The sequence below is a fragment of a genome, unplaced genomic scaffold (genome assembly GCF_019419815.1).
Source record: "Pyrus x bretschneideri cultivar Hongxiangsu unplaced genomic scaffold, Pyrus_bretschneideri_v1 Contig35, whole genome shotgun sequence".
NCBI classification, from domain to species: domain Eukaryota; kingdom Viridiplantae; phylum Streptophyta; class Magnoliopsida; order Rosales; family Rosaceae; genus Pyrus; species Pyrus x bretschneideri.
Window position 1 is genome coordinate 2,262,236 of NW_025999668.1, and position 19,816 is coordinate 2,282,051.

The 19,816-nt window shown below is 37.3% G+C and overlaps 2 protein-coding genes and 1 long non-coding RNA gene across 3 annotated transcripts; 2 read left to right on the forward strand and 1 right to left on the reverse strand.

Annotated features, from left to right (window-relative positions):
- Positions 1-3,491: 3,491 nt before the first annotated feature.
- LOC103960259 (60S ribosomal protein L37a) lies at positions 3,492-4,600 on the reverse strand. The gene is given in 5 exon segments (XM_048591875.1): positions 3,492-3,639; positions 3,642-3,670; positions 3,758-3,840; positions 3,958-4,046; positions 4,511-4,600. Coding segments are annotated over 5 exon segments (279 nt in total). The 5' UTR covers positions 4,557-4,600; the 3' UTR covers positions 3,492-3,607.
- Positions 4,601-4,903: 303 nt separating this feature from the next.
- On the forward strand, positions 4,904-18,391 carry LOC125480665. The gene is made up of 2 exons (XR_007260986.1): positions 4,904-4,999; positions 18,242-18,391. It is a non-coding gene; the product is annotated as an uncharacterized LOC125480665 (long non-coding RNA).
- A 130-nt stretch (positions 18,392-18,521) lies between these two features.
- On the forward strand, positions 18,522-19,400 carry LOC125480666. Its single transcript, XM_048591691.1, has 2 exons — positions 18,522-18,599; positions 18,697-19,400. Exon 2 carries the CDS (start codon positions 18,811-18,813, stop codon positions 19,231-19,233), a length of 423 nt encoding a protein of 140 aa, XP_048447648.1. The 5' UTR covers positions 18,522-18,599; positions 18,697-18,810; the 3' UTR covers positions 19,234-19,400.
- Positions 19,401-19,816: the final 416 nt, after the last annotated feature.

The window sequence follows — 19,816 nt, forward strand, 5'->3', positions numbered from 1 at the left end:
GAGTGCATCGCAAATACTATTTACTACGGGTTTGTGACAATAGGGTACACATCGCAAATAGGTGGTCTTAGGTTTAAAAAAAAAAATTGGGCATCAAATAGGACGCCACAACGACATTATTTTTAATAGCTTCACCAAAATTATTTCATTTGAAATTTACTATCGGTTCCAAACTAAAATAACAATCCAACCGCACTGATACTATTCATAATTCACAAATCCAAAAACATTTATTTGGTTTCTTTGAGAATGAAGAATGTATTTCACTTCTAGTATTTAAACATATATACATTATCCTAAACATTTATACCATCTATAATCCTACAGGAATTATGTCACTCCAGATTGGCTTGTTAGTTCGACAACTAACTTCCTCCCCTTGACCCTGCGAGTAATTATGTCACTCCTTACAGCAGCTCTACTCTTAGTCCTCTGCATAGTGGCTCAAATTAAAACAGAGGTATGTCCACCTATTGACTGGGAATTAAAAGTATCTAATTCAATGGAACTCTTACTAGGTAACACATTAATGATTCAAAGTCGTCTCCTTTCCCTTTGTCAAGTGTAGGTTGTGTGAAGATCTCCATTGTCACCCTTATTCTCCTCATCAAACTCATACATCAAAGCCTCTGCAACAGTGCAAGAATTGAGGTTATTACAAACACAAGGTAGGCAAATAATTTGGGAAACAAAAAGAAAAATTTGCAACTCTGCTTACCAAAGGGAGGTGCAGTGTTCTTGAAATACAATTGAATATGAAAGTTAACAAGTTGAACCCCAATTAACTTGGGAAGCACTTTGAGAGGCATATCACTGCAAACAAGGAATCTGCAGTCAGAAGCACAAGATATGCGACAAAACCATGAGAGAACACTTTCATATAAGACAAGCTATTAACAAAAAAGAGTTTCCCCTTGCAATAACAAGTGCGTCCTCCTTTTTCTATGCAAATCTTAAATAATGATACGGTGTGTGAAAATTATTTGGTACGTAGGCTTCACAACATAGGCAACCAATTTGTGCAAACCATTATACAATTAGGACCAATCTTAGAAATTCATGAGCAATCCCCCTCCCATTTACTTTTTATTTTGGTAAATATACGTATTCGATGCAGTGAAATTCTTACAGGTAAATAACAGCAATCCTATTTCATTGTAGCGATACAAATCAAGATAATTAAAGCACAAAGGAAGGGGTAACTAATTAACTACTTGTGTGCATAATGGTTCCAGGGGTCTAACAAACCATTGACCTTGAAAGCTGAATCATTTTGATTTTCCTACAAGCATAAATGAAAGGGAACCATTTTTTTTTTTCCATTGCAGCAACAAATTAAGAAAATTAATTTGATTTTTCCTACGAGCATAACTTAGTGGAACTTTTACTGGTAACACATTAAATCAAATAAATTCTACCAACCAACCGAGAGGATCTTCACATTCCACGGGTTCACAATCTTTGCTCTGACTCCACACTATCATCTTCGAATCGTATGAAAACCCCCATAACTGCATCACAAGACAACATACACAAACAACACAATCCATAACAACTAGAATGCGCTTTCAAAAGTCACCTAAAACAAACTCAGAAAGCTACAATTTCTTAATGCAATTAAAACCTCAAAACTGAAAGTTTCCACTTGCTCTTATTGAAAATCTCAACAAGACGAAAACCACCACAAGCCAGTCCTAATCCTCCGCCTTCAACGCCAAGGGTTTATCCCTAACCTCATAAGCAGTTACCACCGGATCCCTATCCTTGCTAAACTTCTTTTGCACCGTCACAGAGTCCAACTTCGCCCTCTTCATCTGCTTCACCTTCACATCAGTGGGTATATAAACCCCATCTTCCAAAAACTCCTTCACACTGTAAATCATAATCAGATGCACTGGCACCAAAAAGAGAAATCAAAACTTCATTTACAAAGAGAACTCAAAGACCATTCCGTAATTATGAACACTGAGCGATATTTCTGTTTGGTTAGTGAGAAAACGCAAGAAGCTGAATCAGATTTTTCATTCATCAAAACTTTTCTCGGGGAACAAACAAAGAGAGAGAGAGCATACAACAAGTGATCAGAGCATAGCTTCACTGGAATTCGGCGCTCGACTGAGAAGTAGCCACTAACTTTACCTAAAGAGTAAAAACGGTGAAATATCTTTCTTCTAAACATGGGGCGTGCTAAATGAAAAATCAGGCACTAAATGAAAATTTTTGGAAGGGTGTCGTATCAAATACATCATTTGCAACGTTACTTAAACTAGAGTCGCAAAAGTTTCATCCCAAACACCATGCATGCTATACTATTGAGAATTTGCGATGATTGTGTGCTCTTATCGCCAATAAAGTGTCGTTAAAGGGCCTTTTTCTTGTAGTGCAAGTTCAATGGGAGCGGAGATTCAAATGAGTTAGGGGTGAGGATTAGAGATCAAGAAGTACTAAAGAGCGAACACTTTCGCTATCTTGTAAAAGAACATAGAATTGGATGGAGACCTCAATCATAGAATACAAGATGGATGAATGAAGTGGAAGAATGCATCGGATGTATTGTGCCATTAAAGCTCAGGAGATAATTTCATAGGGATGGCAATAAGGCCAACAATGCTTTATGGCACAAAATGTTGGGCAGTGAAGCATCAACATGTACACAAAATGAGTGTAGTGGATATGAGAATGCTTCGTTGGTTGTGTGGGCACATGAGAAAAGACAAGATCAAGAATGAGAATATTCGAGGTAAATTAGGAGTAGCTGAAATTGAAGATAAAATGAGAGAAAATCGGTTAAGGTGGTTTGGACATGTGAAACAAAGACCTACAGATGCTTTGGTTAGAATATGCGATTATAAAACAGAGGCTTAGGATCAAATGGTAGAGGAAGACCTAGGAAGATATGGAAAAAGACTAAGAAAAGACTTAGACTACTTGGATCTAACAGAAAACGTAACATCTAACCGAGCACAATGCATTCTAAGATTCATGTAATGAACCCTACTTAGTGGGATAAAGTTTTATTATTGTTGTTGTACATGAACAGGAGCACAAAGTGAATCATTTACTCTTATGTATCTCGATTCAAGATGGTCAAATTAAGCGGCTCCTAACATGCAAGAAGCATTTCATGCGGTCAACACCCAAATCGATATCTGTGCATAAACTCTTTCATTTTTTGATTTGAATGAGTTACTCCAGCATAAGACTCATGGAACTTGTAAGGCCGCCAAGCGGCATTACACTTTTGGTAATGACAATGAAGGGTTTTGCAGGCATTGCGCTTCGATGTCACTTCTATTCATTAAGAGTGCGACGTACGACTCAGAATCTGTTCCTTCGTATATTTTGTATGAAAGGAGGTGTGCGGATTTCATACCTACAAATTCGGTAATTACTCAACGTGACATTCATGTCACGAACGAAGAACCTTGATTAAATCATACGAGTGCAATATCACAAACACAAGAAAGCTGAACTAGCCAAAACAAACATCATTTACTCGGTAACCATTACTCCGATTCATCAAAAAAGCTCCGCATACGAGTATATAACATAAATCAAAGTTTAAGAAAAGATAGATCGTTTCAACAAAAACGAGAATAATGCAGCTCTAACTCTCAGTCTGCTCCCTCAGCCTTCGATGGTGCTCCTAACAGTCACAGCACTAGCAGTACTGCAAAATATAACATAAAACACAATTATAATCTCAGTAGAACGTCAGACGCATGACAAACAAAGCCTATCACCAGAAAGTCCTTACTTCAGCGTGAAGGCGCCCCCAGCTTTCACTTTGCCACAGTCTTTGCAGCCCCATATTCCAACAGCCTTACGCTTAACGGCGTACTGCAACCAAGCATATTTATTAGAAAAATTGCATCTTCAAAACTGAAGTCCCGTACGAAAACCACAAGACTAGAAAATAATCATAAAAGAGATGGGGCAACATAGTAGAGTAAGTACCTTCCCACACAACTCACAAAAGTACTTGCTGTGCTGAGAGACTTCCATCTTCTTGATTTGCTTCCTCAAACTAGCACCATATCGGGTGCCTGAATAGATAAAAAATAAGTAATCCACAATTGTAACATACACATGCTACAACAACAACAACAACAACAAAGCCTTATATGAATCCTAGAACGCCACTGCTCTCGGTTTTGTGTCATGTCTTCCATTAGATCATGGGTATTGAATCCATGCTAAATGTAAAAAATATCATGGGTAGTGAATCCAGGCCTATGTATCCCCCTTTTGAACAAAAAACTATAATCGTTTGATCATACCAATAACAAAGCACCCACCAATTCAAAATCCAAAAAATTTCTAACTCAACTATGACTGAGTTTCACAATCATTATAAGCATAAAACTAGAATAATCATTGAAAAGTACCCTCTGCTGGCCTGCGTGCGTGAATGCACACACAAGTTAAACCGTTTCCTCATAGCACCTTACTTGTCATTTCACAACAAGGTTTTTTTTTATTAAATTAAAAGGAAGAAGAAGGCACATACCGTACTTCCCAACGATACCCGCCTTCTTGGTTCTCTTCGTCTGCATAACACCAGAGATAGTCAGAATGGAATGCAAGGCAACAAATTCAAGTTCTTCCAGAATTAGAAAAAGAAGAAAAATATACAAATTACATCGATAACACTAAGGGCCCGTTTGTTTGATAGGATTAAGGAGGACTGGACTGGACTGGACTATAGTCCCTTGTTTGGTCTGCTGCAGGATTTGGTTTAATGAGATTAGGTGGGATTCGCTCGGATTAAACACCTCCTTACGAGGTCTTAACCAGGATCCCCGAAATTGGGTGGACTCGTAAGCCCAGAGAAAATCGCAAGGGTGACTTCCTGCTCATCCTCCTTGCCCTCCCTCATCGTCGGCTTGCCCTCGCTCATCGTCGTCTTCCTCACCCTCATCTCTGCGTCTTCCTCACCCTCATCTCTACGTCTTCCCTCATCTGCATCTGCTCGCCCTCATCTGCTCCGAGTTGTCTGGTAAACTTCGAATCTTCGATTTATTTCGTCATTTGTTTTGCAGATCGTGATATTACTGAGCTTTATTTGATTTTGTTGTTTTGGGTTTGAGAAATTTTAAATCCTAGACCTCTGCACTTGAACAAATTAGGGTTTTGATTTTTAGGTCAAATTGAGATTGATTAGAGCATCTAAACTTCTCTAAAATTCACTGTCAATCTGCAACCTTGGTAGAAGTAGCCTGCTTAGCATGTTGGGTATGTTGATTATGATGTTGTTAGGATTCGGAAGTACATTGGCTTTTGTGTTTTGGTAGTTATAATGCTTTGATTTGTTCGCTTTAATTTTGGATTTCCATATGAATGTTCATCTGTTGAATGCAAATTATGTTACTTTTGGTAAATGGTTATCGGCTTAAGAAATCATATGTGGGTTTTATTTGGATTAAATCCTATTTTAGGAGTTTGCTGCTGCAAAAGCAGATGTAATTGAGATGAAACATGAAACTGGGTTTTGCAGTTGAGAATTGAGCTGAGAAAATGGGGTAGTGTTTCACTTTATCATCCTTTTGTGTTCAATTTGATGTTGTTAGGATTCGGAAGTACATTGGCTTTTGTGTTTTGGTAGTTATAATGCTTCGATTTGTTCGCTTTAATTTTGGATTTCCATATGAATGTTCATCTGTTGAATGCAAATTATGTTACTTTTGGTAAATGGTTATCGGCTTAAGAAATCAAAGTGGCTTAAGGATCAACTTTGTTGTTATAAAATTGCCTTTGCTAGGTAACTCGTGTATACAACTTACAAGTACTCCTATATTAATTTGTTTAGTGAATATGATAAATTGTTGTATGAGTAAATCGACCAATCATCTAGTAAAACTGTACAAGTTAGCAACTTTCTAAAAACAATCATTTTTCAATAGACGTGAAAGGGGTCCTTGTGTTCAATCTTCCATACTTTGGATTTCGCAGACTCATTGGATTCTTGATAAGAGCTCTGCATTTCTTGATAAGAGCTCTGGATTTCGCAGACTCTGGATTTCGCAGACTCATCTGAATGAATTACACATAGATAGGAATAAGCTATACACTCTCCTATGGTTGGAGCTATGGCTCAAATAGGAATAAGCTATACACTCTACTATGGGCCTTCTGTAACCCTGTGGCTCAAATAGGAATAAGCTATACACTCTCCTATGGTTAGAGCTCAGATTGCTTTAATATTTTTATTTCTAATTCTGGACAGGTCATCTCGATAAAGAATTTGGTCCATTTTAAACTAGGGATGAAGATTCAAACTCAAGACATTTTCCAAATATCAGTAAAGGAAGTTGCACAACTAGACTAAGAGAAACATCTCTTCCAACAATGCATAAATCATAGCCACTGATAGATTCAGAAATGTTCAAAATATCAGATACATTTCCTCATAGGTGAAAACAAATGGACAAAGATACAGCTCCTGACCACAAATTTTAGTTCAACCTGGTTTGGACATCACCTTGCAACGTTACCTGAACATGAGTTTTCAATGACATGCTGTTCTCAAAAGCTTAACTTACTCCGATGTGAAAGAAAGAATGTGTGCAAGTACTGATATTGTACGAATCATGGATGAATATGTAATATAAAATCGATAATAGCAATGTAATTCTCATTTATAAAAAACAAAAAAACAGAAAATCAAAGCTTAGTTTCCGAATAAAGACGACAAAATTGCCAAAACACCAATCACAACTATGATATTTAGAAAATAGTTAGACTGCAGAGGCTTATCTGGGCTTCCACCGACAACTTGATATTCTGCTCGAATCTTCTGCTTCATATTATCTGACAGTTCTCATTCAGATTTGTTTGACATGTTTTGCTTGAACCTCTCATTCAGATTTTTCGTACATATTTTTTAAAACCCTCTTCTCTACACCCCAAGTTGTATTTTAAACTAAAACACTGCACGATTGATTAGTTCAAGTGCAACTTGTCATTTCCCTACCTATTTTTCCATGATTTCTGTTTTTCTAGGTATAAGTATACCTAGAAATTTTGTACTTGTTTCAGTTTGCTTTTGATATTTGCGGTAATGTTGTTTTATCAGCTGATATAGCATAGCTGGATTATATTATTTGGTTTGTTCTTTGTGCCAGATGGAAAGCGTGCAGTAGCATAATGTCCTTAATATTTTTTTCCTTTTTTTTTTGTTTGGATAGATATGGATCGAAGGAAGCTTTTATTGATCTTATTGTTAGAGATGTCTCATTTAGAGACGATTTGCATTTGTACGATTCTTGTGTTGCTGATGCTAAGGGCAAAACAGAGACATGTTGAACGACGCACCTTGACTAACCGTTCACTTGTTAGACGAGAGATTAGTTTGTGTTATCTGAATGGTATAATAGGGAATACTGATGTTGAATGTGTCAACGAATTGAGAATGGATAGAAGGACTTTTGGCATATTATGTGACTTACTTTGTCAAGATGGGAGGGTAAAAACGGATGGTTTGGTCTCTGTAGAGGAGCAGGTGTGTATGACTTTTCAAATACTAGCACATCATACTAAGAATCGTAGTGTTGGTGGTAGATTTTATAGGTCAGGAGAGACTATAAGTAGGTATTTCAATAGTGTATTGCAAGGAATTTTGCGATTACAAGGTATCCTACTAAAAGTCCCTCAACCTGTGCCTATTGATTCTATAGATCCTAGGTGGCGATGTTTTAAGGTATGTTGATAATTATTTTCATTTTCCCTAAGCTTTAACTCTTCATTCCCTTTGTATAAATTAACAAAAGCTTATTTTTTTTTTAGAATTGCTTGGGAGCATTAGATGGAACACACATTGATGTGCATGTACCTGAAATTGACAAACCAAGATACCGAACTAGAAAGGGTCGAGTCGCAACTAATGTATTAGGTGTGTGTTCAGGAGATATGCAGTTCATATATGTGTTTCTGGGGTGGGAGGGTTCCGCATCAGACTCTAGAGTGCTACATGATGCAATTACTAGGCCTAATGGTTTTAAGGTACCAACGGGTAAGATTATTAGTTAGTCTCAACTTTGTAAGTTAGGTCTAGTTTTGTTTGTGAACTACAAAATACTAATATAAGGTCTTTTTTTTATTAGGTTATTATTACCTTGTAGATGGTGGTTATACAAATGGTGAAGGATTCCTTGCACCCTATAGAGGAATACCTTATCATTTATCTGAATGGGAAGGACGAACACCTTCTAATAAGGAAGAATATTTTAACATGAAGCATTCTAAGGCAAGGAATGTTGGAATATGCCTACAAAGCCACTCATTTGATGTAATAGCTTTTTGGAATACTTAATGTATTAAACTTTTATATGTTTAATGGAGGGCAAAGCTTATTGTTAATCACTATTTATTGTATCTTGTGTTTAAGCAATAAGGGAATCCAAGGAATGTATTTGATCTAAGAGATAAGTGATCTAAGTAAGTTAGATTTTCGAGACCTTTCTCTTATGTTCATTCCTAAAATGTTCCTAGCCATAGGGTTGCCAATTGGGCATTGACAATCCGCTAAGGTTAGTATGTGTTATGTCGACTCAAGTATGGATATGACAAGTCTCAAGTCATTTAGTGTTGGACACTAAGACAAACACATAGGTGCTCGAAAGAGTAATCGAGTACACTGAACTATGATCAAAAGAGAGTTCAAACATACATGTCATGTAAGAACTCGATGGTTACAATATGCAAAGTAGTCCTTTGACCTGAGGCATCATAGATGTCTAATGGTTAGGTCCTTGATCTTTGATCGTGTCAAATGGCATTCCTTTGGAGTGTCCACGGCATGGTTGGGGTCAAGCTATCTAGTCATGTAGGCATATGAATGCACAACAAGGGATCTCTAACCTTCCATGGTGGAAGGAGAATACTCTAAGATATGATTCGAGAGTCTTTGGCCAAAGCATATGAATATGACTTAGGAAGTTTGTTCCAAATCTTATTCAAGCGAATCATATAGGGAAGTATCACATTGGATAGTAGACATGAAACAAACTATCACTTCAACAATGTGATTAAGAGTATTGTATTAGAGAAGGACCGTATTGCATTGTAGTTGTAACTGGATAGGTTCTCCAACCACTTCTACTTAGCTTGGGTAACCATGACATGCTGCTAGGTGTCACTCATGGTTTGTGGAAGCCTTAAAGATTAGCAAACACTAATCTTAAGGGAGAATTGAAATATGGTTTAAATTCACAATCGATAGTTAAGAGTAACATCGCCCACTGCCTCGCTAATTGGAACCTAATGGATCGTACACCGAGTAAGGATGAAAGTGAGGTAATTAAATGAAATGGATAAGCAATTAAATGGTTAATTGAAGTATGGTCAAAGTTAATTAATTAGTTAATTAATTATACGAAACGTTCGTATTGGACTTCTAAGTTGGTTTTGGGTTTAGGGGTCCAAAAGTGTTTTAGACCACAAGGCCCATTATGTTTAAGTTGTATGACAACTAAAACAAAATGGGCAATTAGCCCAAACACTTAGAGAGGCCGGCCATGAATAGTGAGGGATACCAAACTTGTGTTAATTACAAGTTTGCCACTCACAAGAAATGAAGTATAAATTCAAAATTATAACTTTATTTTGTTAGGGGTTTTTCTTGATGAAATTAGAAGAAAAAAAAATTATTCTCTCTATTTCAACAAGGGAGGCCGGCCACTTAGGGAGGGATATCTAGCAATTTCCTCTCCCCTAAGTCATCCACTTTTATCTTCACAATTAATCTTTGGTGTAGAGACTTGGAGACATCAAGCTTTTGGTGTTTTGGAGAACATATCCTCAAATCCTCAAGGAAGCAAAGGAGGTGACTTGAAGGCCCTCCACTTGGGTGAATCCCTTGTGTAATCAAGGATGAGCTACAAGGGTAATGATTCTCTAAATACTTTCTTCTCTTTAATGTTGTTAAAGAGTTATGGTTCACCATATACTAGGCTTTGAAAGTCATGGGTTTTATGAATTGTTTTTGGATGCATGCCTACTTTAATTTGTTAATAGTTTGCCTATGTATTCAAATGTTCTTTACATGTTCTTAGTAAGGACATAAATTTTCCTTCAAGTGGTATCAGAGCCTAGGCCTAGTTTATGGTGGATCCTTTTGGGTTTTGTGATTTTTCATAATATGTGATTTAAATGTTGTAAATGTTACAAGCTTTGTTCTTGCTTTGAATATAAATTTTGTTTGAAAATTTAGCATCTCAAATGTTGTAGATGTAGTTCATATAAGCATGAATATTGGAACTAAAATTTGGTGCCAAGTATTTTGGGATTTTCGGCCAAATCCAAAGGGTGATTTTTTGGGTTCATGTTAGGCTTGTTAAAATGGTTTTAAAGTGCTTTTTGGAACCCCTAAGTACCCTAGGATATTAACCCTCTTTTGAGTTGTGAAAAATTGAGTTTTGGTAAGTGAAAACATTCATGGAGCTATTATGAGTTTTCATGAGTGTTCTTCAATGTTCTTGAAGTTCTTGCCAAGAAAAAAAAAGGAAAAAAAAAAATTTGATTATTAGTTGATGGGTGATGATTATTGGTGAGAAATGATTAAATGACTTTAATTATGTCAAAGATATATTTTCTTTTCAAACCATCCCCACCATCTTTAATCTCACCCACCAAAATCCACTTACAAATTTTTTATCAAAAATCTCAATGATTCTATCCTTGGCCGGCCACCCCTCTAGTGGGGTACTTTTGTGCAATTATATAAAGTTTTGATACTTTTGTGTATTTGTATTTTGGCCTAAAAGTTTGTGTTTTTGCAAAATGGCCCAAATAAAATGAGAACAAAAATTGTTTTTGTCTCTTTAATGAGAATTGGATTTTCATTATATTTAGTTCCATTTAAATCAATTCTATGGATCCAAAAACCAATTGTTTAAAGTTGCTTTCTTAGTTAATTTGATTGATTAAGAAAAGGGTGATTATGAACCAAATGCCTCGATAATTGAGCTATGTGATTGGCAGCTTAACGTTATGAATGTTTGGGTTTAGTAGTATAGATTTGAATGCAATTTGATTAATTCAAGTTTGTTGTAAAGGGCATAAGTCCTCCAATGTGTTGTAAAAGGGCATAAGCCCTTCTCTTTATTTCATGTATTCCTATTTGTTTAATTGTATGCAAATTGGAATAGTTGGGTCCAACGCCCAATAGGAAATAACGGTTTAATTAGATTAAACGCGTAACTAAAATCAACAAACTATCTACCTAAAACCCAAGGTCCAACACAAGGCTCGTGTTGGATCAAATTAATCGGTTCATAATCATCCTAAAACCTAAAACGACTATATAGTCCATATGAGGATGCAATGCGTTCGTTAGTATTTCCATATAGTCTCGCTTGTTTCAACGAAACAGTGGGAGTATTATATGCTACTAATTCATATTAACTTGGACCAATAGTTGTGATAGGCCCATATTCTTTTAATATGATTAAAATGTTTTTGATGTAGCCCAACACTACTCCCTCAAATAAAATGGATATTAAGTTGATAAGCGAGAGATGTTTTGAACATCTCTTCGTAGACCTTCCACCGTGGTAGACTCCAATCGTTTGTGACTCCTACACCGGCTTCACCCTATCATGGGGAAGTTCAAAGTATGTGCTTACATTCAGGAGGAATCCATATGTACATACATGATGTGGTGAGGTAGGCAACGAGGATAGCCAACATCGTATCATCGTGAGGTTATTCTTGAACCCCTACATGAACTAAGCATGGTGGGAATAACTTAACTAAGTGCAATAGTGCCAACATCGTATCATCATGAGGCAACATTCTCTAGAGGCCAAACAAGATGGGTAATTACAAACGTTGTAAATGAGTAAAGCGTTATTCTCTCATCATTATTTTTGCTAACCAACATCGTATCATCGTGAGGTGGGCTTGGTAATGGTGAGTCTCCCATACCCCGCTAAGAGTTCAATATAACTCTCAGATTCTATTGAGGGATATGGAATTTGCCAAAAATAGTGGGTGGTACTATTTGATTCAAGACCCAATCAAGTAGTTTATCAACAATCTAATACGATTTCTGTTATGTTATGTAGTGAACGACATGCCTAAAATTATACCCACCATTATACTTGACAAAAGGGGCCTTAGGGGCCAACGTTTCCTTGCTTGGTATCGCCACATTGAGAATGTCTCAAAGGTGAAAGACATATTGTATGTGCTTAAGCAATCCCCTCCTCATGTACCTCCTAAGAAACTAGCTTCGAAGGAAGAGTGTCATGATTATGCAAGACGCTATGAGGATGACTTACAAGCCAAATGCTTAATCCTCACTTCACTTAGTGAGGAGCTTATGAAGCTACATAAGCACATGGACACCTCATGTGCCATGGTTGAAAGTTTGCATAAGATGCATGACATTGAGACTAGTAAAGTACGATTCTCAAATGTTTGTAATCTATTAAATGCCAAAATGGCAAAAGGGGCATCGATCCATAAACATGGACAAAAGATGGAAATGATCTTTCAAGATCTTGAAAGTTTAGGAACTTCCATCGATGGGAAAATGGCCCAAGATTTTTTCCTTGCATCTCTCTCGGATGATTTCACTAAGTTTATTGTAAACCATAAAGTGAATAGATTCGATCATACTTTTAACGAGATGATTGACATGTGCTGTAAATTTGAAAAAGGTTTCAAAAGGGACAGTGGGAGTGAGAATGAAAACACAAGGAAAAGGTTAAATAAGAAGAAGGCAAGAAAATCCAAAGGAACATGCTTTCATTGTGGAAATGATGGACGTTGGAAGAAGAAATACAGGGTGCGCATTGCGAGCCTTATGATACGAACTTTTGAAGAGAATATTTCTGTCATTGAGAGTGCTTTTACAGTGAGCTCTAATTCCTGGATATTTGATTCAGGTGCTAGTCAACATATCTGTAATACGATACAAGGACTAGCAGGGAGCAAGACACTGCGTAATGGGGAGATGGTTGTGCGAGTTGGGAACGGCGCTAAAATCTCTGCAAAAGCAATAGGCACCTACATGCTTAACCTACCCTCTGGGGAAGTCCTGGAACTTAAAAATTGTTTATATTTTCCTTCATGTATAAAGAATTTGATTTCTATCTCTAAGCTTTTACGAGATGGGCACTCAGTATTGTTTGACAAAATGAGTTGCACTTTATACTTGAACGGTCGTATTATCTCTCATGGTAATATGATAGAGGGACTTTTTCACCTAGAAACGAATAGTGGGATGCACTGTATTGAAAGCGGGAATACCTCAAAACCCAAAAGGGCTAGAGAAGAAGTTAACCAAGAAAGAATGTGGCATCTTAAACTTGGACATGTGAACCTTGAAAAGATTCGCAAGATGTCGAAAGACGGATATGTCCGCCCATTAGGTAATGACCAGATGGGTACTTGTGAATGCTGTTTGAAAGGGAAGATGACCAAATCTCCATTCACTGGGAAAGGAGAGCGTGCCACTGAAATTCTAGGGTTAATCCACACTGACGTATGTGGACCTATGTCTACTACGTCGAGAGGAGGTTTCTCCTACTATATCACATTCACCGACGATCACTCTCGGTTTGGCTATGTGTATCTTATAAAGTACAAGTCAGAATCCTTTGAAAGGTTCAAAGAATTCAAGAATGAAGTTGAGAAGCAAACTGGGAAACAGATAAAAATCCTAAGATCAGATCGAGGGGGTGAATATTTGAGTAATGAATTCCTAGATTATCTCAAAGAGTGTGGAATAATATCACAGTAGACTCCACCGGGAACTCCACAACTTAATGGAGTTTCTGAAAGGAGAAATCGAACCTTGATGAACATGGTTCGTTCTATGATGAGTTCCGCTGATCTGCCAGTAACATTCTGGGGATACGTTCTATATATAGCAGCTTACTTGCTTAATAGAGTACCTTCCAAATCAGTTTCACAAACGCCCTATGAGATATGGCATAGAAGAAAGCCAAGTCTTAATCACATTAAGATTTGGGGTTGTGAAGCATATGTCAAGAAGCTTGAAGCTACTAAGCTTGAAGCGAGATCAGTAAGGTGCTATTTTGTGGGATATCCTAGAGAAACTATGGGATATGAGTTCTACCATCCTGACGACCAGAAAGTCTTTGTCGCCAGAACTGCTAAGTTTCTAGAGGACGAATTTGTTCTCAAAGGAACTATAAGTAAAACGATGGAAATTAATGAGATTAAAGATGAAACACAAACAAGCACAAGACATATTGACAACCCTGTTCCTGGACCCCAAGCTCCACGTAGATCTGAAAGGGTTAGTAAGCCACCTAAGAGGTATGGCTTAGACAATAACTTTGCGGAATTGTACCTTCTGGGTGACAATGACACAAAAGAGACCCTAGGGACTACAAAGAAACAATGTCCGACATTGATTCAAAGAGATGGCAAGAGGCCATGAAATCCGAGATGGATTCCATGTATCAAAATCAGGTCTGGACTCTTGTAGACCCTCCAGAAGGTATAGAACCTATTGGAAACAAATGGGTCTTCAAGAGGAAGATAGGCGTTGATGGGAACGTGGAGACTTATAAGGCTAGACTTGTAGCCAAGGGTTACAGGCAACGAGAAGGGATTGACTATGAAGAAACTTTCTCTCCTGTAGCCATGATTAAGTCCATTCGGATTTTGCTTGCTATAGTTGCGTACCATGATTATGAAATCTGGCAAATGGACGTGAAGACGGCCTTTCTGAACGGCTACCTAGAGGAAGAGCTTTATATGGCTCAACCCGAAGGTTTCATGTCCAAGTCTGCAAAGACTAAGGTATGCAAGCTTCTGAGGTCCATTTATGGACTTAAGCAAGCCTCAAGGAGCTGGAACATTCGTTTTGATACTGAAATCAAATCGTTTGATTTTACTCAAAACGAAGACGACAATTGTGTTTATCAAAAGGTCGTAGGGGATGCAGTGGTATTTCTAGTGTTATATGTAGATGACATATTACTATTCGGGAATGACACTGCAGTACTTTCTTCTGTAAAAGTGTGGTTGTCCAAAACCTTCCACATGAAAGATCTAGGAGATGCATCTTATGTACTTGGGATAAAGCTCTATCATGATAGAACCAGAAGACTAATTGCATTATCCCAATCTATGTACATTGATAAGGTGCTAAGTAGGTTCCAGATGGAACAATCTAAGAAAGGTTTTCTTCCTGTGAGACATGGAATTCACCTTTCTAAGTCCATGGGACCTAAGACTCCTGAAGAGATACGACAAATGAATACTATTCCTTATGCTTCCGCCATAGGAAGTCTCATGTATGCCATGACATGCACAAGGCCTGATATCGCATATGCTGTGAGCATTACTAGTCGATATCAATCTAACCCAGGATCAGAACACTGGGCAACTGTCAAGACGGTCCTTAAGTACTTAAGAAGAACTAAGGACATGTTCCTCGTTTATGGAGGAGTGACAGAGTTGCGAGTGGAAGGCTATACAGACGCAGATTTCCAATCTGACGTCAATGATAGAAGTTCCAACTCCGGATATGTATTCACTCTGAATGGTGGGGCTGTCAGCTGGAAAAGCAAGAAACAAAGTGTAATTGCTGATTCCACGATAGAGGCTGAATATGTCGCTGCAGCTGAAACCGGCAAAGAAGCGTTCTGGATGAAGAAGTTCATCACTGAACTTGGAGTGGTTCCAACCATTACATCACCAGTAACTTTGTACTGTGATAATAGTGGGGCGATAGCTCAAGCCAAGGAACCCAGAGCACATCAAAAGAACAAGCATTTTGATAGGCTCTTTAATATCATTAGAAGATATGCTGCCAAGGGGAAAGTCAACATCCTCAAAGTTGCTTCAGCCGATAACGTAGCAGATCCACTAACGAAGCCAATGTCTCAAATCCAACTTGACCGCCATATGGAAAAGATGGGTATTAGATACATGGGAGGATGGCTTTGAGTGCAAGTGGGAGATTGTTGGAAGTATGCCCACAAAGCCACTCATTTGATGTAATAGCTTTTTGGAATACTTAATGTATTAAACTTTTATATGTTTAATGGAGGGCAAAGCTTATTGTTAATCACTATTTATTGTATCTTGTGTTTAAGCAATAAGGGAATCCAAGGAATGTATTTGATCTAAGAGATAAGTGATCTAAGTAAGTTAGATTTTCGAGACCTTTCTCTTATGTTCATTCCTAAAACGTTCCTAGCCATAAGGTTGCCAATTGGGCATTGACAATCCGCTAAGGTTAGTATGTGTTATGTCGACTCAAGTATGGTTATGACAAGTCTCAAGTCATTTAGTGTTGGACACTAAGACAAACACATAGGTGCTCGAAAGAGTAATCGAGTACACTGAACTATGATCAAAAGAGAGTGCAAACATACATGTCATGTAAGAACTCGATGGTTACAATATGCAAAGTAGTCCTTTGACCTGAGGCATCATAGATGTCTAATGGTTAGGTCCTTGATCTTTGATCGGGTCAAATGGCATTCCTTTGGAGTGTCCACGGCATGGTTGGGGTCAAGCTATCTAGTCATGTAGGCATATGAATGCACAACAAGGGATCTCTAACCTTCCATGGTGGAAGGAGAATACTCTAAGATATGATTCGAAAGTCTTTGGCCAAAGCATATGAATATGACTTAGGAAGTTTGTTCCAAATCTTATTCAAGCGAATCATATAGGGAAGTATCACATTGGATAGTAGACATGAAACAAACTATCACTTCAACAATGTGATTAAGAGTATTGTATTAGAGAAGAACCGTATTGCATTGTAGTTGTAACTGGATAGGTTCTCCAACCACTTATACTTAGCTTGGGTAACCATGACATGCTGCTAGGTGTCACTCATGGTTTGTGGAAGCCCTAAAGATTAGCAAACACTAATCTTAAGGGAGAATTGAAATATGGTTTAAATTCACAATCGATAGTTAAGAGTAACATCGCCCACTGCCTCGCTAATTGGAACCTAATGGATCATACACCGAGTAAGGATGAAAGTGAGGTAATTAAATGAAATGGATAAGCAATTAAATGGTTAATTGAAGTATGGTCAAAGTTAATTAATTAGTTAATTAATTATACGAAACGTTCGTATTGGACTTCTAAGTTGGTTTTGGGTTTAGGGGTCCAAAAGTGTTTTGGACCACAAGGCCCATTATGTTTAAGTTGTATGACAACTAAAACAAAATGGGCAATTAGCCCAAACACTTAGAGAGGCCGGCCATGAATAGTGAGGGATACCAAACTTGTGTTAATTACGAGTTTGCCACTCACAAGAAATGAAGTATAAATTCAAAATTATAACTTTATTTTGTTAGGGGTTTTTCTTGATGAAATTAGAAAAAAAAAAAAAAAATTATTCTCTCTATTTGAACAAGGGAGGCCGGCCACTTAGGGAGGGATATCTAGCAATTTCCTCTCCCCTAAGTCATCCACTTTTATCTTCACAATTAATCTTTGGTGTAGAGACTTGGAGACATCAAGCTTTTGGTGTTTTGGAGAACATATCCTCAAATCCTCAAGGAAGCAAAGGAGGTGACTTGAAGGCCCTCCACTTGGGTGAATCCCTTGTGTAATCAAGGATGAGCTACAAGGGTAATGATTCTCTAAATCCTTTCTTCTCTTTAATGTTGTTAAAGAGTTATGGTTCACCATATACTAGGCTTTGAAAGTCATGGGTTTTATGAATTGTTTTTGGATGCATGCCTACTTTAATTTGTTAATAGTTTGCCTATGTATTCAAATGTTCTTTACATGTTCTTAGTAAGGACATAAATTTTCCTTCAAGGAATGTAATTGAACGTTGTTTTGGCTTGCTAAAAGGAAGGTGGGGGATACTAAGGAGTCCATCTTTCTATCCGATAAGGACACAAGGTCGAATAATTACCGCTTGTTGCCTACTACACAATCTTATTAGGCAAGAGATGTCTGTAGATCCAATGGAGAATGTGCCAATAATAGAAGATGGACAAAATACAGAAGAAGGTGAATATGTTGGTAGTGTTGAAACATCTGACCAGTGGACTGCAAAGAGGAATGCCATGGCTCAGGAAATGTATAATGAGTGGAGAGCAATTAGGAACCAGCAACCGAACTAGCTATATGTGTTAATGATAAGATTTTATTTTAGTTTTCCTTTTTATCATGCATATGTTGGATATTATTAAAATGATTGGATATTATGCAAATTGATTGGATATTATGCAAATTGATTCTTTGTATTGTATTTTAGTACATTCAAATATTTTTTGTTTAGGTATGGATAACCACAATAATTTGAATGCTTCTCAAGAGCCAAAAGGAAGAAGGCGTAAATGGGAAGCATTTGAGGAAGAAGTATTACTATCCGTTCTTGAGGATTTTGTTGCTCGGAAGCAACGATGTGACACAGGTGCTTTCAAACAAGGTACTTTGATTGAAATAGCGAAAGCTGTCAATGTTTTATGTCCTAATTCAAATATAAAGGCAACTCCACATATTGAGTCAAAGTTGAAGAAATGGAAAAAAACATATAGTTTGGTCCTTGACATATAAACACAAGTGGATTTGCATGGAATGATGTCAAAAAGTGCGTTGAAGTTGACAGTGATGACGCATGGCTTTCTTATGTGCAGGTTCATATCCTATTTTATTTATACATTAGTTATATTCTTGCTGCTATATTTGTTATGCATGCTAAATTTTAGTTTTGCTATGTTCATATAATCTTAGAAAAATAAAGAAGCTGATGGATGGAGAAGCAAACCTTTTCCACTGTACGATAGATTTGCATATATATTTGGAAAAGATCGGGCTACGGGTAATGTAGCCGAAACCCCTGCTGAAATGATGGAGGAACAAAGTCATGATCAGGTTGGTGCAAGTGATATTGGAGGTGAAAATGTTGTATCTTCAATGAACCAACAAAGCCAACAAAGCACCCCATCTAAAAATAGCCAAAGAAAGAGGAAAAGAGCTATGGGAAATTCAAGTGATGGAACCGAGGCAATTATTAGTGGACTGAAAGAATTTTATGTTGAAAGTGGGAAGAGGATGCAAATGGTAACTGAAGCTTTAGTTCAAGGTACTGCAAATCATACTGACATAGCTAACGAACTTGAAGCAATGGGTCTTTCTCCTATGGATCAAATTGATGCATTGACTCTTATTTTGGAAAAACCACAAAATGTGGGAGTGTTCAGGGCAATCAATTCGGGACTCAAGAAAGTGTTCGTCCAAAGGCTTTTAAGCGACAAAGCAAGCGGATGAGTATATTATGTGGTGCCCTTAGACATGGATGTATTTTATTAATCGTACAATCTTAGGTTATGGCTTCTAACTTAGCTTTGCACTATGACGTATTTTGGCTAATGTTAACTAGGATTTTGTAAAGTATGGAGATCTACTTTGGAATGCTATACTATAGTTAACTGGCATTTTGTAAAATATCCTAGATGAAAATTTAGTGAATGATGTATTTATCGGACTAAGAAATCCTTGGATCAAGTTATGTTGATATAAGTATTTGATGGCTAATGACGTTTAATGTGTGATAAGAAGACAAATTAAATCAACTTTTAAGGGCAAGTTGTGGATTGATTACAATAACAATTCAAGAGATTAAACTCAGGGCAATGTGCCCAAATATTTGTAGTAATTTGTAAGATTGTTACTCCCATTTCAATTTCAATGCTGCTACACCTATGCCAACCCCAATTCCAATTCCAAACCCTCCAATTTTTAGGGCGTTGGACACATGTATTGGAGCTATTAAAATAGAACAATAATGTAATCCTAGTCTAAGCAAACACAAATATGGTGAATAATCTTGTTTTCATTATCCTGCTTCTTA